Consider the following 19,847-nt stretch of genomic DNA (forward strand, 5'->3'; position numbering starts at 1 on the left):
CTTCAGAGATCTCAGCTTAGAGGGTTTGGGTAAAGTCGAACCAATAGAATGCTGACATTGTCCTATCAGCAATGTGCAAATGGTCTGGAGGGGCTTGCCCTGCTGGTACAGCTATTTGCTACCACTTTACAGTTGAGTGGTTCACTTAAATTTCCTGGTGTCTATATTTTTAATGTTATAGGATTCTAAGAAGGATTACAGGAATTAACATATGTAAAATATTTGGAACAGTGTCTGCCACATACAAGTATTTGCTATTTTTTTTTTGAGCATGCCACCAAGCAAGCTGCCTGATACACTCTTTTCACATATTTTTCCATCATCACAAAAGCTCTTTGATGCCAATACTACTTATAGCCGACATTTTAGGATACAGAGCGGGAGTCTAAGAAATTGAGCAATGTACGGATTGGGGAGCCGCAGACGAGACAGTAAAGTCAGCTGCGCGGCTCCGAACACTGCGCCACGCTTTCTGTGAGCTGCCCTGAGGGTGGCAGAGCGGAGTGCACTAAAAAAGGAAGACCGCTCCCTTAAATGGGAGCTTTACTCGAAATCTAAGTGAGAGGTCAGGAGCTCGTGGGTGTGACAGGCTTAGATGTCACCTGGATTGGGTCTGAGATTAGCAAAGAGAAAAGCCTCTGGGTGGGCGTATTTCCTTCCCGGAAGGTTTAACTGAAGGGTGGAGCCCCTCCCCTGGAGTGTGTATCATCTTTTAGCTGCTGCCAAGACACAGGGTTCTGGTTGGAGAAAAGGATGCAAGCTTTGCTAGCCTCTGCTCCCTGCAGGTGAGAGTGCCTTGCATCTCTCACCCTTAGGTCTGACTGTACCTCAGATGTTTACCTTGAGGATTCCCCTTGTTTTTCCTCCTGGATCAATTTCAAGCATTCCAACCCACACTGAATTACCTTGAACCAGCACCTCATAGTCCCTGGACATCTGGACGACCTGTTTACCTAAGACTTTGCCAAGTAGAAGTTAATTTTTTTTTTTAGCCATAAGACACTAAGGAAATACTGGCTATGCTCATTAACGGTGTTAGCAACAGTGCTAATAAGTCCAATTTCATCAAAACTTTGTATGCTCCCCAAAAATGAATTAATAAACCAAGCAAATTCTAGCCATTATATAGAATTCCACTGGGAAAAGCAGAACTTTATAAACCAATGGAAGTTCAGGGCTTGCGAAAAGCAAAACTTTATAAACCAATGGGATTTCGGGGCTTGCGAGGTAGCTCAGTAGTTAAGAAAGCATCGGTTCTTCTAGAGGACCCAAGTCCTGTTCCGAGCACTCAGACGCACGTGTAATCCCAGCTCCGGGCGTCTGCATTCATGGGCACATACTCCCACACATGGATACAGAATTAAACATCTGTATCAGACGAGCATAAGAAAAAGCTAGTATTATTATGGCCACAGGGGGGCAGCAGAGGGTAAAGGATGTGCTGGCCTTCCTCTGCCTAGGAAGCTCTGGCCTGGCCTGGGTTTGAGTGACTGTTGTGTTCTCTGTGCCATGATAGCTAAATTCATGCCGGCCGCCTTACATTTCTGGAATTCATATAAAATATATAGAAAACCGAGGATGAGGACGTGCATACATCGGGAGTCTGTAGCCTGGCAAAGGGAGGTGGTGATCCTTGGCAGCATTAAGGAATCTCTATGTTTTCATTTGCACAAGCTTCTACAGCAGTAGACAAACGGAGACACGGGGCCTTCGTGGCTAGCAAGATGGCTCAGCAGGCAAAGGTGCTTGTGGCCAAGGCTGACCCCCTGAGTTTAACCCCTGAGCCAACTCCCATAAATTGTCCTCTGACCTCCCTCTCCATGCGCACAGAGCAACACACACACACACACACACACACACACACACACACACACACACACACACACACACCACAGTGTTCCTTTGTACCCGGGCACTCCTGTCTTCCTTTCATCCTTGGCCGTGGCCCTCTGTACCCATCTCACACACAGATCACATCCCCCCCAGAGCGTAACAGTTCAGATGGCCTCTGGCGCCAGGCGCACCACACACTTTCCTCCCTTCAGGAACTTGTAGAGCTGTGTCTGGACCATATGGGATCAAAGCCTGCTGAGTCTATGTCCCCGCATTCTTTCCTAGGCCCTCAAAGTCAGAATCCTTTCTGCTATTGCTTGAGAACCCTAGATCTATATGTAGGGTGCAATTCTAAGGGGTCTCTACCCCCAAGAATTTGAACTCTGATCACCCTGCGGACTTACAGGAGAAATGAAAGACAACAGCATGTCAAGATCTGTGTGTAGGCAGGTAACTGTAACACCACATAAAAGGGTTTTTTTTCCCCCTTCTTTTGACTCAGGATCTCACTTTATCGTCTAAGTTGTTCTCTCCTAAGAGTTGGGAGTGCAGGCATTCACCACTGTGTGCATGCAATGCAAGACTGTCTTCTCAGGTATGGAAACAGCAGGATTTCAGGCATGAGGTAACCCAGAAGGCAGTGGGCAGAGGGAGAGACTCGGCTACTTGCAGACCGCCCCAGAGTCTTTCAAACGCAGCTCAACCCCTTCGGCCACCCACCCCACCCTGTACCCTATGGTCCTTAGAAAACGGGATGTTATGCTTGAGTTTTATTTTCATTTTGTACAAGAATATAACACGCTCAAACAGAAAAAAGGGGGATTGTATACACTGCTGTTCAAGGAACCCGGCTCCCTTTGTTAATAATAAATAACTATTAAGACGGTGGGGGTGTCCCGACAGCCCTCAGTGGTTCCCAAGGCTTGCAGAGGTAGAGTCTGATGGGGAGGAGGCTCGGTCAGGCAGCAGCTCCCACTGACTTTGTCCAGTACAGGCAAACAAATGGCAATAAATAAAAACAGAGACACCAGAGGTTGAGACGACCAGCGCAACACAATGTAACAACATATTATTCTTAAAGGATTTTCTCCTGGAGAAGAGGCCTCAAGTGCAGAGAGAACAGTGTGGGCAACCGGGGTCTCCACTGCCATCTTGGTCTCCGGTGCTGGAAGTCCCAGCTTGGAATGTTTGTTCAATAAGACCCAGAGTTGACAGGCAGGTTGATTTCCCTCCTGGGCCCTGCCCTTCCAAGCTCCCCACCCCCACCCCCCCATTCTCCCTGGCTGCACTTCCAACTTCTGTTCCAGAGCGTTCTTGGGCCCTGGCTTACTTCTCCCCTAACTCAGGTGGGCACGACATGTCTTCAGGAAAGAAAAACAAGCCCCACCCCCACTTCCACGGGGGTTGGGGTGGGGGAGGGGGCATCTCTTTTTCCAATTCTCCTATCCACGAAGAGGACTGATTTGATTTCAGCTAGGCTTCCCTGGCTCCTCCTACAGAGGGCTTTGCTCTGGCCTTCTCTCCCTTGCTAAGCCGCTGGCCATGAGTGCTGGCCCCGGTGCTTGAAGCCGCCTTTGGCCAACCTGCCTCCTCTTAGACTTCGTCTTACTGGGCGCAGGGCCCAGTAAGGCTTCACAGTTCGCCCTGTTCACAGGTGCACCCTGCTGCAAATGTAAGTAAGGTCAGGGGGCCACCTACAGAAGGCCACCAACAGCACCTAGCCTAGGGTCACACGAGCAAAATGGCTTCTTTTTCAGGGCTCATTACTGACCTGGAAAGGGGTTCACAGGCCAATTTTTGAGGTATAGAAATCTCATCGGGGGGAGGGGCAAGAAATCATATTGACTCATTGACCCCCCCTCACCCCCCTATTGAGACTACCAGAATGAACACAGAAATGCTAAGAAGCCTAAGCTAGGGGGCCGTGGGTGTCCCTGGGAAGGCAAGGGCAGGAGAGGAAGGTTCCACAGACACAGCTTTTTTTTTTTCTAGGCCCAGTCCAGGAATGGGGAAACCAAGGCGAGGACCAAGGCCATCTGTCTTGCAGGTAAATAGCTGCTACGGTTCCCTCCGGCTCCTGTTCTCAGCAACCCCAACCACCCCAGCTACTCCTTTGTGTGTGCCCTGGTGAGAGGAACGAAACAGCTGTGTCACCACTCAGCCTCGTTGTCAGCCCTGAGCCACAGGTCCTGGAAGCGGGGAGCCTCTCTCACACTGAGCCCACCACAGGTATCTGCTGGAGTTCTTCACAGCCAGGCTGCGGGGGGTGAGGGTGGGGATTGGGGGGAGGGGGACCGTCCATTCCTTCACTGTCCTCTCGCACTTGCTGGGCAAGACCTGCCTTCCACAGGGGGCAGCTGCTTCAGGGACGTGGGTGACTCCACCTCTCTTCCTGCTGGCTTCTTTTTGCTGTGAAGGCTCAGGTATGTGAAGGCTCAGCTGGGCTGCTGCTGGATGCAGAGGTGGAGGTGGTGGCGGAGGCTTGGGCAGCCAGGTCCCGGTAAGCAGGGGACTTGAGGAAGCGCGGATAGGAGTCCTTCTCCATCAAGGTGCGAGTCTTCCCCTGAGCCACGTCGAAGCAACTGACAGTGGCTGCCTGTAGGTTGGTCTTGGTCAGCTCTCGGGTCTCGTGATCTATGTTCACCTGTGGGAAGAGAGGCAACCACGAAGTGAGTGGTACGGAGCGGCAGGGTAGAGGCCAGCGGGCAAGTGGGGTCACGGAAAGAGCATCAGACTCTAAGTAAAGGGGTCGCCCTTCTTAATGTCACACACTCACACACGCTATCTGTATGTATATGTGCCTGCATAAGTGTGTGTACCACACATGTGCGGGAGCCCTCGGGGGACTGAGGAAGGTGTTGGATCCCCAGATCTGAAATTAAAGGAGGCTGCACGCTGCCAAGCTCGTGATGAAATACAGGGGTTCTGAAAGTATAGTGTCCGGGAAGACATAGCGACTACGTCCTCTATAAGAGCAGCAAGTGCTCTTAACCATTGGGCCATCTCTCCAGCCCCACTAGCTGCCAGCTTTTCAGCTCTGGGACAGTTCCCACGGACCCAGGGGTTGGTCCTCTGATTGCTCAGGATTAACATGAGGCTTATGCAAAGCCAGAAGCACGGCACTTCTCTGCTGGCATAACCCTGATTCAAGCCACCACCTCTGGCCTGGCTCTGTGCAATAATTCCTAGGTGGCTCTTTCGTCTCCCCGACTCCCACCGTACTCACAGCTGCTGCCCTGAGCTCGCTCCGTCTGGAAACACCTTAGTTTCCTCCTCCATGTCATTCAAAAGAAAAGCTAGCATGACCATATCTGGCCATCAGCCATATGTATGACCTCATCTCCTACCGTCTCCCTAGTCCCTGTGGCAGGATGTCCTTCCCTCTCTCGATCCTTCAGCTCTCTGCTTTGTGTGCCGTTTCACTCACTTCCTGACTCGCATTGTGTTTTCTCGTGCCCCCACCTTATACTGAATTGGTTACTGACATCTCCTCCCATTAGAATATAGTCATGTTAGAATTATTTTTTTCGTTTACTGATATATACTCTGAGATAATAAAACCTCTTTGCATATAAGTGACATTTAGTAACTCCTTGTAGAGTAATGTGAAATAAATGGAAGCAGCCAGAAAATACAAAAGCATGGCATTATTCAGATATGTCCACCAGGTGGCGCCACTGTTGCTGTGATACTCCAGAAGGGAAGGTAGATTTGATTAAAGCAAAGGGGGGTGGCAGGGGAAGTGGGGGGAAGAGTCCTCAAAGGGTAGAGGCAGAGTAGCCAGAGGACTGAGCCTGGTTACCCAAAGTCCTTTCCTTCAGTTGATGTGCTGAGGTTCTAAAAAAAAATAAATAACTAATTTACAAATGTGGGTATGGAGAGAAGGCAAAAAGCCTGCTGCCTTGAACTGTGCCACCGGGAGTCACAAGGTTTTAGTGTGTGGCTACTGGTGCCATACCCTTCTGTAGCGAAGAAGACTTCGGTACTGCAAAACCTAACCCTCCCCTCACTCCCAGTGGCCCTGGTTCTCAGTTGGGAAGAGACACACAGGGTCCGGAAGAGTCCCAGCCGGGGGCCAGGTCACTGACCTCTTTAGGGGCTTCACTTCGAATGTACTCATCAAAGATGCGGTGAGCCCTGGACACCACTTTGGTGGCTGACCGTATCTTTTTGAACTCCTCGCAGGCCAGCCAGAACTCTAGGTTCTCCTCGCTGAACTCCGTCTTCAGGAAGGCGCGGAAAGCCGCCACCCCATCTGGTGGTAAGGGGAGAAAAGGAGACAGGTCAGACCAGGGGACAGCTGGGAAGAAAAGAAGAAAAGACAGCAATTGCCATTAATGGCTCTATTTTTAGAACGCAATTTTCCTGAACAAGGCTCTGCCTTTGTGTTCCGAACAGAGGCTGGCACACTGGGGGACCGGCATTATTATTACTACTACTATTATTTTGCCCGTGTTTTTCAGCGTCCCTAAGGACAGTCTCCAAGCACATGAGCACGCACGTGCCTTTCGCAGGCAGACAACAGGGTGCTACTTACTTTTACTGCTCAGCAACGAATCAAAAGACTCTCTCCATCCCAGCACATCTTCTGAGAAGCTTCTGTCAAAGGGGGGGGGGGCAGAGGGAAAGCAGAGATTTTTTAATTATTTTTTTTAAATCAACACACTAAGGCATAGCACACATCCTAGGCAGAAGTTGAGATGATCAAAACTAACTCTTCAAACTCATAGGGAGTAGGCAGGGGGGTTTATAGAGGGGGCAACTGGGCACCCAGCAGCCGACGCCAGGAACCCTTTAGTCCTCAGCCAGTATCCCCCCCCCCCCCGATATTGATTCTATTCCCCTATTCCCTGGAGTCTCGGCTCTGGCTTGCACATCTCTCCAGTGAGGCAGGAAGCCCGCAGAGAGTCTATCTGCCTATGACCCAAGAGCCAGCCCAGTACCTGGTGCTCAATAAAAACAGGCTTCTAGGCAGGGTGCTCACTAAATGGAAGTAAACCCTGCGCTAGCCCTGTATTCAAGAGTAATGACACCCCCAGATTAAAGCTGGGTAAACGGGGGGGGGGGCTGCATGTCCTGCACGCAGGCATCTGCTGGGGACTGCAAAACCAGGACTCTACCTCCTCTTCGATGGAGCGCTGCAACCTCCCACTAAAATCTCCAGAGAGGGTGGCTTAAGTGCCACCTACCTTGTCTTCTCCTATTTTACTCCCCTTTAGAGCCCTTGGGCTGGAAAGACAACAGGACTTACCTCTCTTTGCAATGTTTACTGGCCCACTCGAACTTGCCGATACCCCCGGTATCGGAGCTCAGCTCTGATTTATGAAGAAAGATCCCCAGACGTGTCTTGAACTCTTTGGCTCTGAAAGACAAACCATGCACATGTAAGGATTCTGTTTGCTCAGCCCGCGCAGAGCAGTTTGTGGAGGTCCCACAAGAACTCCAGTGTTCAGTCCCAAGAAACCTGGCGACTCTCAACCATTCCCAAGGCCCTGGGCGCTTTCCTCATTACCTTCTTCAAGTTCTAGGCCACAAAGGCAGCATTTGCGCTGTGCCCTGCTAGGTCTTAACATTTTGGGGTCTTTAAAGCACGGCAGTCCCATCCCGCTGTCCCGTCTCCCCGCATGCATTCCCAAGCCTGAGGGTGGGCAGATTCGAGACTTTGTCGTCGGGGCTGCTAAACAAACTCTCTTACCTCTCCAAGCAGGTGTTGGGGAAGGTGGCCAGGGTGCGGCACATGCTTGCGGGCGCAGGGCAGCACGTCGTGGAGAGAATAGTGGCGGGCTCCGCAGGTCACTAAAGGAAAAGACCGAAAAGCGAGGGTGTCCGCAAGTACCAGCGTGCGAGGATGGGGTCGGTAGATCAGCACGCGCCGGGGCCGTGGCTACTAAGGCTTTTTATCCCCGAGGGGGCGGGGCGGGGCCGAGCGTCGCCAGCCAATAAGAGAGAGGTGTTGAGCGTTGCAAGAGAGGAGGCGGGGCGGGGCGGGGCGCGACTGGCAGCCTCCAGGGCCCTCCTCCCAAATGCACGGGGCTGCCCCCACCCCCGAGGTCGGAGACTTGAGGTGCCAGGAGAGGAGGAAGACGAGACAAGACGTACGCCCACAGCTTGCCAGGAAAAAACAAAAAAACAAAAATTGCCAACCTCTAGTAAAAGCAGGGGAAAAATTCAAAAGTGTCAGTAGGGTTTTTGTTGGGGGTGTCAGGTCCACGGAGGACAGGAGCACCGAGTGCATTCCAAGAAGAAGTACATCACCGTTATACTGAACTCTCTCAGGTCAGAACAGATACCATTCCATGGGCTCCGAAGGCAATGAAAGCCGAGTAAGCTGTTCACCCCACAGTTATTACCTCCGCTTCAAGATGAAGGATCAGAGGATCAGAAAACTAGAGATTTGGCCAAGATTAGCAGCCATGTGAGGAAACATTTACTTAACACAATTATAGCACAAACTTTTGCAACGATGCCAGAAAGGTTAAATCGCTCTAAGCTCTATAGTTACAGGGTAAGTCTTGGTGCCTGGATCCAGATTTGAATTTACCATCTTTTTTTCCCACTGGAAAGCAAAAGCCTAACAAGCATCTTTGTAACTGGTGCGTGATCTTGAGGCTAAGCAACTACTGTGAGTTCAGTGGCCCCATTTCTGAGCTAAAGGTACCATAGTCTTCCCTTCCCACCGGCCCCTCAGTTCCCTCAGACTGCCACTAAGAGGCAGCAGGTGAGGTTAAGGGTAGATATTTGTGGAGTTTCAAATCATGGGTCTGTGTGGTAAACTTCATCTTTCCAAGTGCTTCCATTTCTTTGTGTCTAGGGCTTAGATAGCAGTACATTTATTTCATGAGGTGCTGTGGAGACTAAGGAAGTTTTCTGTTAGCCGGCCTTCCCAAGGAAAACATTCTGTGGGGACAGCATGCATGCTAGAGGGAGTTCTCAGAACAGAATCAGGAGGGAAGAAAAGCCGTGGGGTGGAACAGAGAGAGGGGCCATGTCTCACCACTTCAGAAAAGACCCCTCCAGAGGATCTTCAAGGGGGCTCCTAGAGTTGTACTAGACCTTTGCAAACATCCACTTCGGAAACCAAAGGGCAGGCCCTAACGTTAACCATTTATGGGATGCTGTTGCATTGAGATGGCCTAACCAGGCTCCAGGTGACTCCTCTGTCAAGAGCAACTCCCAGAGGGCCTACAACAGAGACTATGCCCGTGAAGGTCCACAGTCTGGGAAGGGGAGTCTGGGTGGCATGCCAGAGTAGCCGTGTCCACGTATAAGGTGCTGCAACAAGGCTTGGCATGCAACTGGCACACTGTATTGCTTTTCCATCTTACTTAACAGGCAGTCTGGAATTCTAGACAATAAAGAAAAACGTTTTGTGCCTTTTAGAATACAGATTTCCCTCTCATAGAGTGGGCATCCCCAGCAGCAAGGCCTGCTCTGTGATGTGTGAAGTAAAAGTTGGGAGAGGGAGGAGGAAGGGAAGGAGGGAGGGAGGGAGGAAGGGAAGGAGGGAGGGAGGGAGGGAGGGAGGGAGGGAAGCTGGAGATGCAGCCCAGTGGTGGAGCGCTGGCCTATAGCATGCTCCAGACCTTGGATGTGATCCCCAGCAGAAGGATAAAGAGGAAAACAGACAAGAGAAAAGAAAGATACAAACAAGTTCTGGCCTGAGAGGGCTCAACTAGAAGGCTAAAAATGGCGGAAGGGGGCGCAAGAGGGCAGGCAGGAAGAGAGGCCTTTGAGCTAGTAGTTGTTGAAGGGGTTAGGACAACAGAGTCCAAAGTTATAGCACCATGTATTGGTCAAGAAGACTCCAGACCCTATGAAGGGTGACCTGGTTAGTCCAGAGAGAACTATTTGAAACCTTTGCCAAGCACCCACGTTAGCAACGGAGAACCAAGGCGGATAGAACAGGGCACCCCTTCTTGTCACGTTTCTGTCTCAGATGCGGTGAACACCACACCCACATGTTCATCTTGCCAACCCCAGCTCTTGAGGACGTCCTACCTCCCAGCCCCAGGGCCAGATCAGCACTGGGCAGTGATGTGTAGGCAATCAGTGGGTGGACGCCTTGCTGAGCAGCTGTGTACCTCAAGTCTCCAGTCACGCGGTGCAGTGCGGCCCGGCAGGAGCACCTTCTGGATCCGAGGTAGAGGCGCTCAGCTGAGCTGAGGGTTTTTGTTTCATCCCCACAGAATGCACTTTTAATCACACAGCTGCCAGGCACCGATGTGGGTGTCAGCCATGGCAGAGCCATTCTTCGTGTGACATGGATGGATCAAATTCTAGTCCCACCTGCCCTTGTGCCCATACTGGAATCAGCCCAGACTTAGCCACGTGACGATAATACTGATTTCTGCAGAGGATCCTATCAAACCTCCCTGTTCATTCTGCACCCCAGTGAATAGCCCGCTGGAGGCTTTTAATTTCCATTTTGCAGGCAACAAACTACCAGTGCCTGATGTGTCCTTCATTAAACCCATCCAAGCTGAAGCCAGGGCTGCCTCCAGATTTCTGAGCTAGTGTGTTCTGTTTGACTTAGCAAGCGGAGACAAAGGGGTTGATAGGAAATGCACAGACAGGCAGATCTGAAAGCACACAGCTCCCTGCCGAAGATGAAGAACCCTCCTAGGAGTTCAACCTGCCTCCCAGTTGCCATGGTTACCTCTCCAGTTTCCAGACAGAAACTTTTTGAAGTTCACAATGTATCCCAAATTCTCTTCCCAGCAGGTCAGTTCCTATCTGTGATTTCAGAAATGTGACTGACTCCACAGTTGCTGTGAATCTAGCCCCACTGAATTCGCTTGTGAATTGCACTGGCTTTGACAAAACCTGACCTCATTTTTGCCCAGCACAGCTGCCGTCTCTTTAATGGAGGGTGTGGGGACAACAGCTTTGTGGCCTGGGTCATCTGGAATCAGCAATCTGGGCAAAGCTGGGGTCAAGATTAAATATCCCACAGTGTCCCATTGTTGTTGTCCTTTATCTTGGTCAGCCCCTGTGATACACCACACTACCCTTTCTGTAGTGGCAGAAATCCAGGAAGGAGCTTTGTGTATTGTCAATGATGTGTTGGTGAATGACTGTATTCCATTAAAACACCACACAGACACACAGACACATACAGACAACATACACATGGGCACACACACACACACACACACACACACACACACACACATACATATCCCATGCCCTGGATCCTCCAAATTCAACCATCAGTCTCCCCATAAATATTCATTTAAAGATTTACCATGTCCCCAAGTCGTGGGAAAACACTTGTTAGACTCTTCCCTTAGCATCAGGACCTTATGATTTAGGAGCTAGGGAAATAGCCATGGTAGGTAAAGTGCCTGCTGTACAAACGTGAGGACCTGAATCTGGGTTCCCAGCACCTACCTAAAAAAAAAAAAACAAGTGATCACCACATGTCTGTGATCCCAGGGCAGGCAAGGGAGGGCCATGGGGGGACGTGCTGGTGTGGGGACTGACAGGGATGGATGAATTCCTGTGGCTTGCTGGCCAGCCATTCCAGCTAAAAAGCAGGCTCAATGAAAAACCCTATCTCAAAAACTAAGGTGAGGAGTGTTTAACACTAAGTGAGGAATGCACCCAAATAGAGGCAGAGAGAGAGGAGAGAGAGAGAGAGAGAGAGAGAGAGAGAGAGAGAGAGAGAGAGAGAGAGAGAGAGAGAGAGAGAGAGAGATCTTTATAATCAAACACTGGGATTTGATCTTTGAGCTAACCCCAGAGCCCACAATTCCGAGCATGCGCCACGTCGGCTTGCCATGTGGAATTTTCTCCAGCTCAGACTTAGTTTGCTGGAGGGAATGGCAGGATGCTACACTCATCCTTCGTCACATATCTCTGCCTCCTGTATCCTCTCCCCCCCCCTCCATTCCTTTCTCCCCACTCACATTTTCCATGTTTCGCTTCTTGCCCTTAGCTAGGGTGTCGTCACTGGCTCCGGACTTTTCTGCTGCTTTATTTCCCAGTCCCTTGTGTCTACAGTTCCCAAGCGTGGCTGTGGAAAGCCCCTTCCTCTGCTGAAGCCCCTCAGCTCGTCTCCGAACTCCACAGTCCCCTGCAATCCTTCCCGGCCCGTGTTTCTCCAGCCCCTTTTACTCCTAGGAAGACCCTGGAAGGGAGTCCAGGGTTAGTGTCGGACAGTCAGACCATTAGCTCTCAAAGTCTCAGAGGGATACATTGAATCCTAAAGACCCTTGCTCCCCCCTGTCCTCCAGGGCCCTGACCACTGCTAGATGGAGCCGGGCTTTCTGTGTTTATGTTCCTTAGGTTCTGGCATGTCGCTTTGGATTCTCCTAAGCACCAAGCATAGTGTTTACTTGAGCTTGACAGCCAAGCTATGCTGTCTTCTTAACACCACCGGGGGTGGGGGACCATCTATCTACCTCCAGCCTCCTGAATTCCTTCTGACTGCCAAGGACCAGGTTCCCTGACCTCTCCCTTGACGCTTGCCCACCCCATAGTGCCCCAGCTCACACCTGCAAACACACCTGCCCTCTGCCCAGCCATCATAGTGATGCATTTCCTGGAAGACCAAGTCAATTGGTGGCATCCACAACACCATTTAATCCTAATATTGCTATTTTCCAACTGGGAGAATTACCTAAGAGTTTCTAAACGTCTTCCTCACTGTGGCTTCCCAACCCTTTCCTCACTTTCGTCACAGATGTCTCTTTTCTGAGAGCACCTCTCTTCCAGGGGGCACAGTGGAGACACGGAACAGGAGGGGGGAGCACCATTCCCACCTCAAGTTTGGGATGACAAGACTCAAAGACACTCACAGAGGAACTTCTCATGATTAGCTGTTTATGTCCCAGTTCAGAAACTCAGCAACATAGACCATCCGTTCAAGGACACAGAGGTCCCCTTCTCAGTCAGAAGCTAGCTGCCTTTGAGATGTAGGTGTTTGCCTAGGCAGGAATAAGATGGCCCCAAGGATGCTTCAAGCCCACATCTTGATGCCATGCACAACATCCTACACAACACACATCCTCATTAAATACCAAATCTAGGAATAAACCAAGGAACAAATCCAACCAACACAGAGACTGCAACACCCTTGGAGAGTCGCTGTCAAAACCCTGCCTCCCCAGGGTTGTTGGGTTGCAAGCCTTCTCTGCTGAACTCACGCCAGGCAATTTTCTGGAAATGGGTCCCAGAAGGGCTAGATTATGCAGTGAAACTTAATGCTATGCATGCCTCTAATAGGGACCGCCACTGTAGCTTTTGGGGTTTCCTGAAGCTTAGCAGATGGAGCCAAGTCTGGGGGAGGGGCAGACAGCAAGGCTGGTGTTAAACACGTGACATCAAGCACACCTGGGGCCTGCATGGACTCCCCTTGTCCCTCACAGCCTTTAGTACAAAACCCTCGGCACCTCTGGCCTCCTTCATGTCCTTTCAAGAAGCGTTCCCAAGATGCCTGTGTGAGGATCCCAGGAAGCTCTGCTTGGTAGGAAAAGTTCAGTGGTGTTGGCCGTCTGTCTATCACACATCAGTACTCCAGACTCCAGCTTGGCATAAGGAAAACTACTGTTTTCAGGGACCTCCATTACCCACCACTGAACTCCATATTTTAGAGACACCCTGCTAAAGATGGGGAGATAGATGCTAAAGGTAAGTGACCTGCCTACAGTGACACATCCAGGCTATAGGGATGCCAAGACTGGGCCCCAGATACACCCAAAAGGTCCAAAGGCAGAACTATTCAGTGCTGACCGCAGGGCAGCTTGGGGCTCATCCCTGGTTGCCTCCCCCATTTATATCTCCACATTATCCTCAGGTATTCCTAGGCCACAGCTGGTGAATGAGGACCCAGGAGCAGCCAGACCTAGCATATGAACATCAATGGCATTTTCAGACATAATGCCAGAGGCACTGCAGGGCTTTGACATGTCCAAATAATTAGAGATCCCTTGTGCAAACCACCTCCCGGTTTTTGTTGTTGTTGTTGTTTGTTTGTTGTTTGGTTTTGTTTTTGAGCCGCCTTTCATGAGCCCCTCCCCCCCCCTAGTGACAGGGAAATGGGATGTTGAGGTGAGAAGGGCTGATACAGTGGCACAGGTTTCATAGGAAAGCAGAGGCTCCACACAGGCCCCTTCAGCAGCCATGATGCTGGGACAAGTTGTGAGCAAATGCGCCTCTCTTGATGCGCCCACAACACCTGAGCAGAGGGAGGAAAAACGTGGATTGATGTGTGAGCAGCTGGCAGGCTGGGTCCAGCAGTGAGGGAGAGGGAGGGCAGGAGTGAGCAACAGGAACAGGTGGTCCTTTCATGAGCTCCCAGGCCATCCGCCCCTGACACAGCAGCTGTCCCAGAAACAGGCCCAGGTGGACGGGAGGGAGTCGCACAGCAGGGGGCCCATGGTGCTTTGCAGAGAAAGAAATGAGCTTTCCATAATGGGTCCCCCACACGTCTGAGCAGGGGCCGACACGCGGGGAGCTGTGTGACTGAGCCTCTTCTCCCCAGCCACCAGCAAGCAGCTGGCTCAGCTGCTCCAAGGCCGCCAGGGAACCTTCTGGATCCAAATCCCCAGGCTTCTTAAATGGCCTGGCTGCAGTAATAACAATGGTGCTTGCAAGCATTCAATGAGTTGGTGTGTCTGAGTTCCCCAAGCCGGTTTCTCACAGTCCCACCAAATCCTCCCCCAACCTCTGAAGACGGTACAGTGATTGTGGTTTACAGGTAGGGAAACTGAGGCATAGAGCGGTTAATTGAGGAACACACAGTAGGTCCAAGCTATGCTTGATCGCAGGCCACTGAATTCCACTATCACAGTCACTCTGTAGACTGCTCTACCCCACCCCCCACCCCTATCTCTTACATTGTTCCAGAAAGTTATTTCTTGCCCTGAGCTCCAGGAGAACCCCTGGAGTAAATGTTCTTAAGAGGAACCAGAAGGAGCTAAAGAAAAAGGCCTATCAACTTCCTAAGTGCAATATACAGAGGGCCAACCCTGTAAACCCCATTCACTGCTGCAGAATGTCCATCCACCTTAAACGTGATACTTTACTTATCCAACTCCTTTGAAGCCTCCCGCTTGGGGGGTCTGGCAATGCTCAACTATTGCTCACTGTGATCTGCCTGCTAGAACTGGTCCTCAGTCCCCCCATCTGTGACCTCTATGGATACAGCCCAGGACTGTGACCTACTCTGGCCTCCCCTGGAGTGGATTGCTGTTGCTTCAACCACAGCCCACGTGCCGATGAATCCCACACCTATGCTGGCCACGACTAGAGTGCAGAGCCTATATTTCCACCTGAAACTTAGATGTCTTCATACTTACCCAGAGTCAATTCAGTGTCAATACACATCATCCCACATGGGACTTCACTGGCTCGGTGGCGGCAGCTGTGGCAGTGGCAGCGGCAGCAGCGGCAGCATCAATTGACGTCAGCGCCTTCATTTTGCCGCTTGGGAAAGCCATCTTGGATGTGGTAGTACCTGCATGTAAGTCCAGTGCTCTGAAGGCAGGGGCAGGAGAGGTTTAACATCACCCTTGATATATAGTGAGTTCAGGGACAGCCTGGGCTACATGAGACATGAGACCCTATCTCAAAATGATATAAGAAAGGAGAAGGGGAGAAGAAGGAGGAAGAGGAAGGGAAAGGAACGGATGAATCTTATTTACAGCTCCTCACGCACCCCACCCCGGCCCTCCCCCTCCCCCGCCACTTCACCACCATTTTCTAACCAGTCTGTAAGCTCTATCAGCTCCCATCTGGCCTCTGGACTCTTCCCTTTTATCTGAGCTGCCACTGTCCCCAGCCTCTTCAGTCACCTCCTCCTCCATCTTTCCCATCCAACCCACTCTGTCACCAACATGCTGTCCTCTTTTTCAAGGTCTACAGGCTCTCTCGCCTCCTCAAGAGTCATACCGAAACTCCATTATCAGAACAAGCAACTCCTTCACAACCTGGCCCATTAGTCACTCCTACCTCATTTTCTTTTTCTTTCTTTCTTTCTTTCTTTCTTTTTTAAGATTTATTTATTTATTGTGTATACAGTGCTCTGCCTGCATGTACACCGGCAGGGCAGAAGAGGCCATTAGATCACGTTATAGATGGTTGTGAGCCACTATGTAGTTGCTGGGAATTGAACTCAGGACCTCTGGAAGGGCAGACAGTATCCTTAACCTCTGAGCCATCTCTCCAGCCCTCCTACTTCATTTTCTAGCTGCCCTTCCATCCTATGCCCATTGAGGTAATTCGCCTATTTGCTTCTGCACAAAGCCATGCGGCTACCCGGAGAAACCATCCCCTTTTCTCCCCCAATAATCTTTTATTCATCTGAGCAGATCCTAATTAAAAATTCACCAATTTGAAAGTTTTCATTCTTCGAAGACATATGAAATGAGTAGGAGTGAATTTTAGTGTGTGCGCACGCACGCACGTGTGTGTAGGTGTGTCTTGCTGTGGTACACGTGGACAACCTCAGGTGTTGCTTCTCAATTCCCACCTTGCTTGAGACAGTGTCTCTTTGTTGTTTGTCACTGTGTCTGCCAGGCTAGGAGCTTGCAGTGGTTTCCTCTCCCAACCTCTAATCTCTTTGTAGAAACAATGGGATTGCAGGTGTATACTACCATACCTGGCTTTTTGACAGAAGTCCCGAGAATGCAAACTTGTGTCTGCAGCTTGTACAACAAGCGCTTTATCAGCCGAGGTATCCTCTAAGCCCCGGGGTGAACCTTATAATATCTCTTGCCTCTTTTCAAATGCTTCAGCTATATGTCTACATGTATGTGTGCGGGGGTGTAAATCCATAGTTGCCTTTCTGTATTTCCAGAGGAAAGAGGGCCGATGTGGCGATGCCGGGGGAGTGGGGTTGCTGAAGCTGGGGGCGGGGCAGGGGTAGGCGTTATAACCATGCCTCAACTCTTCTCTGCACACTTGAACGTCTCTCTAATAAAAAGACTTCCCTATTGCCCACCCACCCACCCCCACCCCCACCCCCGGCAATGCAATTTGCTTTTCTCTCCTTCCCTAATAGCATATTAATTAAGTGCTTAGAAACCGTCTACAGATTATTTCTTCTCAGGAGACTGTACTTGGGGAGAAACAAGCCAGAGGACCAGGACTCCCCGAGAGTTACCATACAGCAACGCTTTGCTTCCTTCACGGGCACAGGAAAGGCATCTCGGCAAGACAATAAATCGCTCGTCACTGAATGGGTTGTGACTGAGGTAACATGATATAAAACACAGGAAATCTACACTATGTGACTGCTCTGTGATTAACTGGCGGTGTGGCCGTGAGCAATCGCTAACCTCTCAGTGCCTTCAGTTTTCTCATTAGCAAATAAGAGCTAATAGAACGGTTGTTTCTGCTAACAAATGGGGGGAAGTGGTTGAAAGTAGTCTGAGAAATATGCGTGTGTGTTAATTTTATTTTTGTTATCAAAATAAGACTTTGTCCTGACCAACGAAAGAGTCTGAGTCAGTGTGAGGGTGTTGGGGATATATACGGGGGAAGGTGTTATTTTTTTCCATAAAGGATGGGAATTTCCACTCAGCTGGAGGTAGTACACTCTGGAGGCTTGGGCCTCATTGTCTCTTACCCCCTGCCTCCACCACCGCCTTTCTTTTTCTCTAACCAAGTGACAACTGCTGGGAAACACGGCTGGGAATCTTAAAATAGAGCAACAGTTATCTTCGGCTCACAGCCTAGGGCTCTGTTGGGCCATGGACTTGTGCGAGACTCAACAGTTGGCTCACGTGGCCCTGTGCTCCGGAAGAGCCAGGCCATGGAAAAAGTAACCACATGCCTTCCAGAAAAGGGCCTTCATCCAGGATGCCGTGTTTGGCTTGGCTGCCCATCTGAGGCCCTGCTGGCTGAGATGCTCTGGCGCTGATAGTCTCGTGCCTCTGGGGAGTCGGCTTTCAGAAGGACTCGCTCTTCCTGGAAGCAGTAGCAGTCCCCCTGGCCCCTGAAAAAATAGGGATACAACTAGAGGACCCGGGGCAGGGCGGGGGAGAAGGGCCCAAAATTCCATCGTTTAGAAGGTACTTGGCTTCAGACTGATGATCAGATAGGGAGCTGCTTATGTAACTAAACATAGACAAATACACTGTGGGCAAATGGAGAGCCACCATGAGGAGTGGACCCAATGGATGCTGAGCTCCGACTGGTAAACTTTCACTCCTAGGGGGAAAGTCACTACGTGTGTGTGTGTGTGTGTGTGTGTGTGTGTGTGTGTGTGTGTATGTGTTGAAGGGCGGTGAGGCCATAGGACAAAACTAGTACACCCCTCGCCAAGAAAAAAAAAAACCTAGCTGTTTTCTCACCTGGATGTCAACTAACCTGATAAGGTATGGGCATGGTACCAAGCGCGCCTTGGGTACGTAGGCGCCTTTGATTCTCACAACTGCAGGGCACAGGAAATACTCTTCCCCGGCTTTCCTGATAGGGGAGCTGAGACACACAGAGGCCCCGCCATCTCTCCCGCGACAGAGTCCGGATCCAACGCCAGCCACTGACTATAGCTCCCGTGGATTCCATACACGGTTCTGCCAAGCAGCCTGCAGACCCTGCCAGAATATACTCCTTGACTGGCCTACATTCTCACAGCGGAGCTGGGACTGAGCAAAACTGGCGAAATGTCAACTATTGATCCTAGCTAAGAAGGCCATTGAGTAGGAAGAGGTTGGAGGGAGATCCCCTGCGTGAGGTGCTCTCAGGAGGGAACTGATGTGGCGTCTGTGGGTAAGGGAAGAAAGGCCTCTCTCTAACTCAAAGAGAAATATATATGAGTTCGGGATAACCCACAAAATTTTCGGGGTGTTTCAGAAACCAGACAAGAACGGAGCGAGGCAGTTGAAAACCCCTCCACAAAACCACTTTGATGAGCCACAGCAGGCGCCCGGCCATCAGGCTAGACGCCTAAGCTTCCTCCCCAGCAAAGCAAGAGTTCCCCAAGCTTCCCACAGACTCTGCTGCCCCCTAGAAACCGGATGCAGTAGCCACCGCTGTCCACAGAGTGGATCCTCTACCGTCCCTCCTCTTTGAACCACTATTTCCTGATTCAAAGGCGCAGAGGGGTGTGCCTCACTGCCACCCCAGCTGCTGGTGCGAAGTTGAAAGTCGGTGCTGAGCAGACACAGAGCTGCAGGAGTTTCCAGTCCACTGGGAGTCTGCAGACCAGGGCCAGGGAAGGGTGAGGGGGGTGGAGGGGTGAAGGCAGGGGGTGAGAGACAGGGAATGGAAGAGACTGAAAACCATCCCCTCTTACCATCCATCCATCCATCCATCCATCCATCCATTCGCTTGCTCACTTGTTCATTCATTCAGTGTGTGCATGTGTGCTTGGGTATGCTTGTAGAAGTCGGGGGACCACCTTGGGTGTTGGTCCTTACCTTCTTCCTTGTCGGAGGCAGCATCCCTTCTTTCACCGCTGCATACACCAGGCTAGCTGCCCCATGAGCTTTCAGAGTCTCCAGTCTCGACCTCCCACTTGCTATGTAAGAGCACGGAGATTATACACATGAGGGCTACTGCTTTGGGTAGGTTCTGGGATTCAAACTCAGGTCCCCATGTGTGCACAGCAAGCACTTTACCCACTGAGCCATCTCCCAGCCCCACCTCTTTTCCAAGGTGGTATCTTCCTATGTAGTTCAGACTGACCTCAGACCCCCGCCTGATCCTCCAGCTTCTGCCTTGCAAATCCTGAGGTCATGACCATGGGCCAACACCCCTGGCTCATCCGCTCTGTACTAAACTATACCCATCCTCAGCGTTCTTACGGACACAACCTATTTTGTCCAGTGTAGCCTTTCCCCTCCCCTGGGTTGAATTACACAGCCTCTCGTCCAATAAAAATAGCAGCTACTGATTTTGAGCACTTATTAGATGCAAATCCTTCAGGAAACCATGCAGCCTCCATGCTCTCCATTTTCAGATGCAGAATCTAGCGTTTTGGGGGCAAACAAAGGAGCACGCCTGGGCTCCCTGAACTAACAGGCAGAGCTACAATACCAACGGTGCTAGATAGATTCATGCCCACG

The 19,847-nt window shown here is 50.8% G+C and overlaps 1 protein-coding gene across 1 annotated transcript; it reads right to left on the reverse strand.

The window, feature by feature from the left end:
* Nucleotides 1–2,588: 2,588 nt before the first annotated feature.
* RGS16 (regulator of G protein signaling 16) lies at nt 2,589–7,727 on the reverse strand. Its single transcript, XM_084789903.1, has 5 exons — nt 7,529–7,727; nt 7,085–7,195; nt 6,371–6,432; nt 5,922–6,088; nt 2,589–4,477 (listed from the first exon to the last, which is right to left on the reverse strand). The coding sequence occupies exons 1-5, from the start codon at nt 7,570–7,572 to the stop codon at nt 4,253–4,255; spliced, it is 609 nt and encodes a 202-aa protein (XP_084646029.1). The 5' UTR covers nt 7,573–7,727; the 3' UTR covers nt 2,589–4,252.
* Nucleotides 7,728–19,847: the final 12,120 nt, after the last annotated feature.

Source organism: Acomys minous, assembly GCF_964271855.1.
Source record: "Acomys minous genome assembly, chromosome: 1".
Taxonomy (NCBI): Eukaryota; Metazoa; Chordata; class Mammalia; order Rodentia; family Muridae; genus Acomys; species Acomys minous.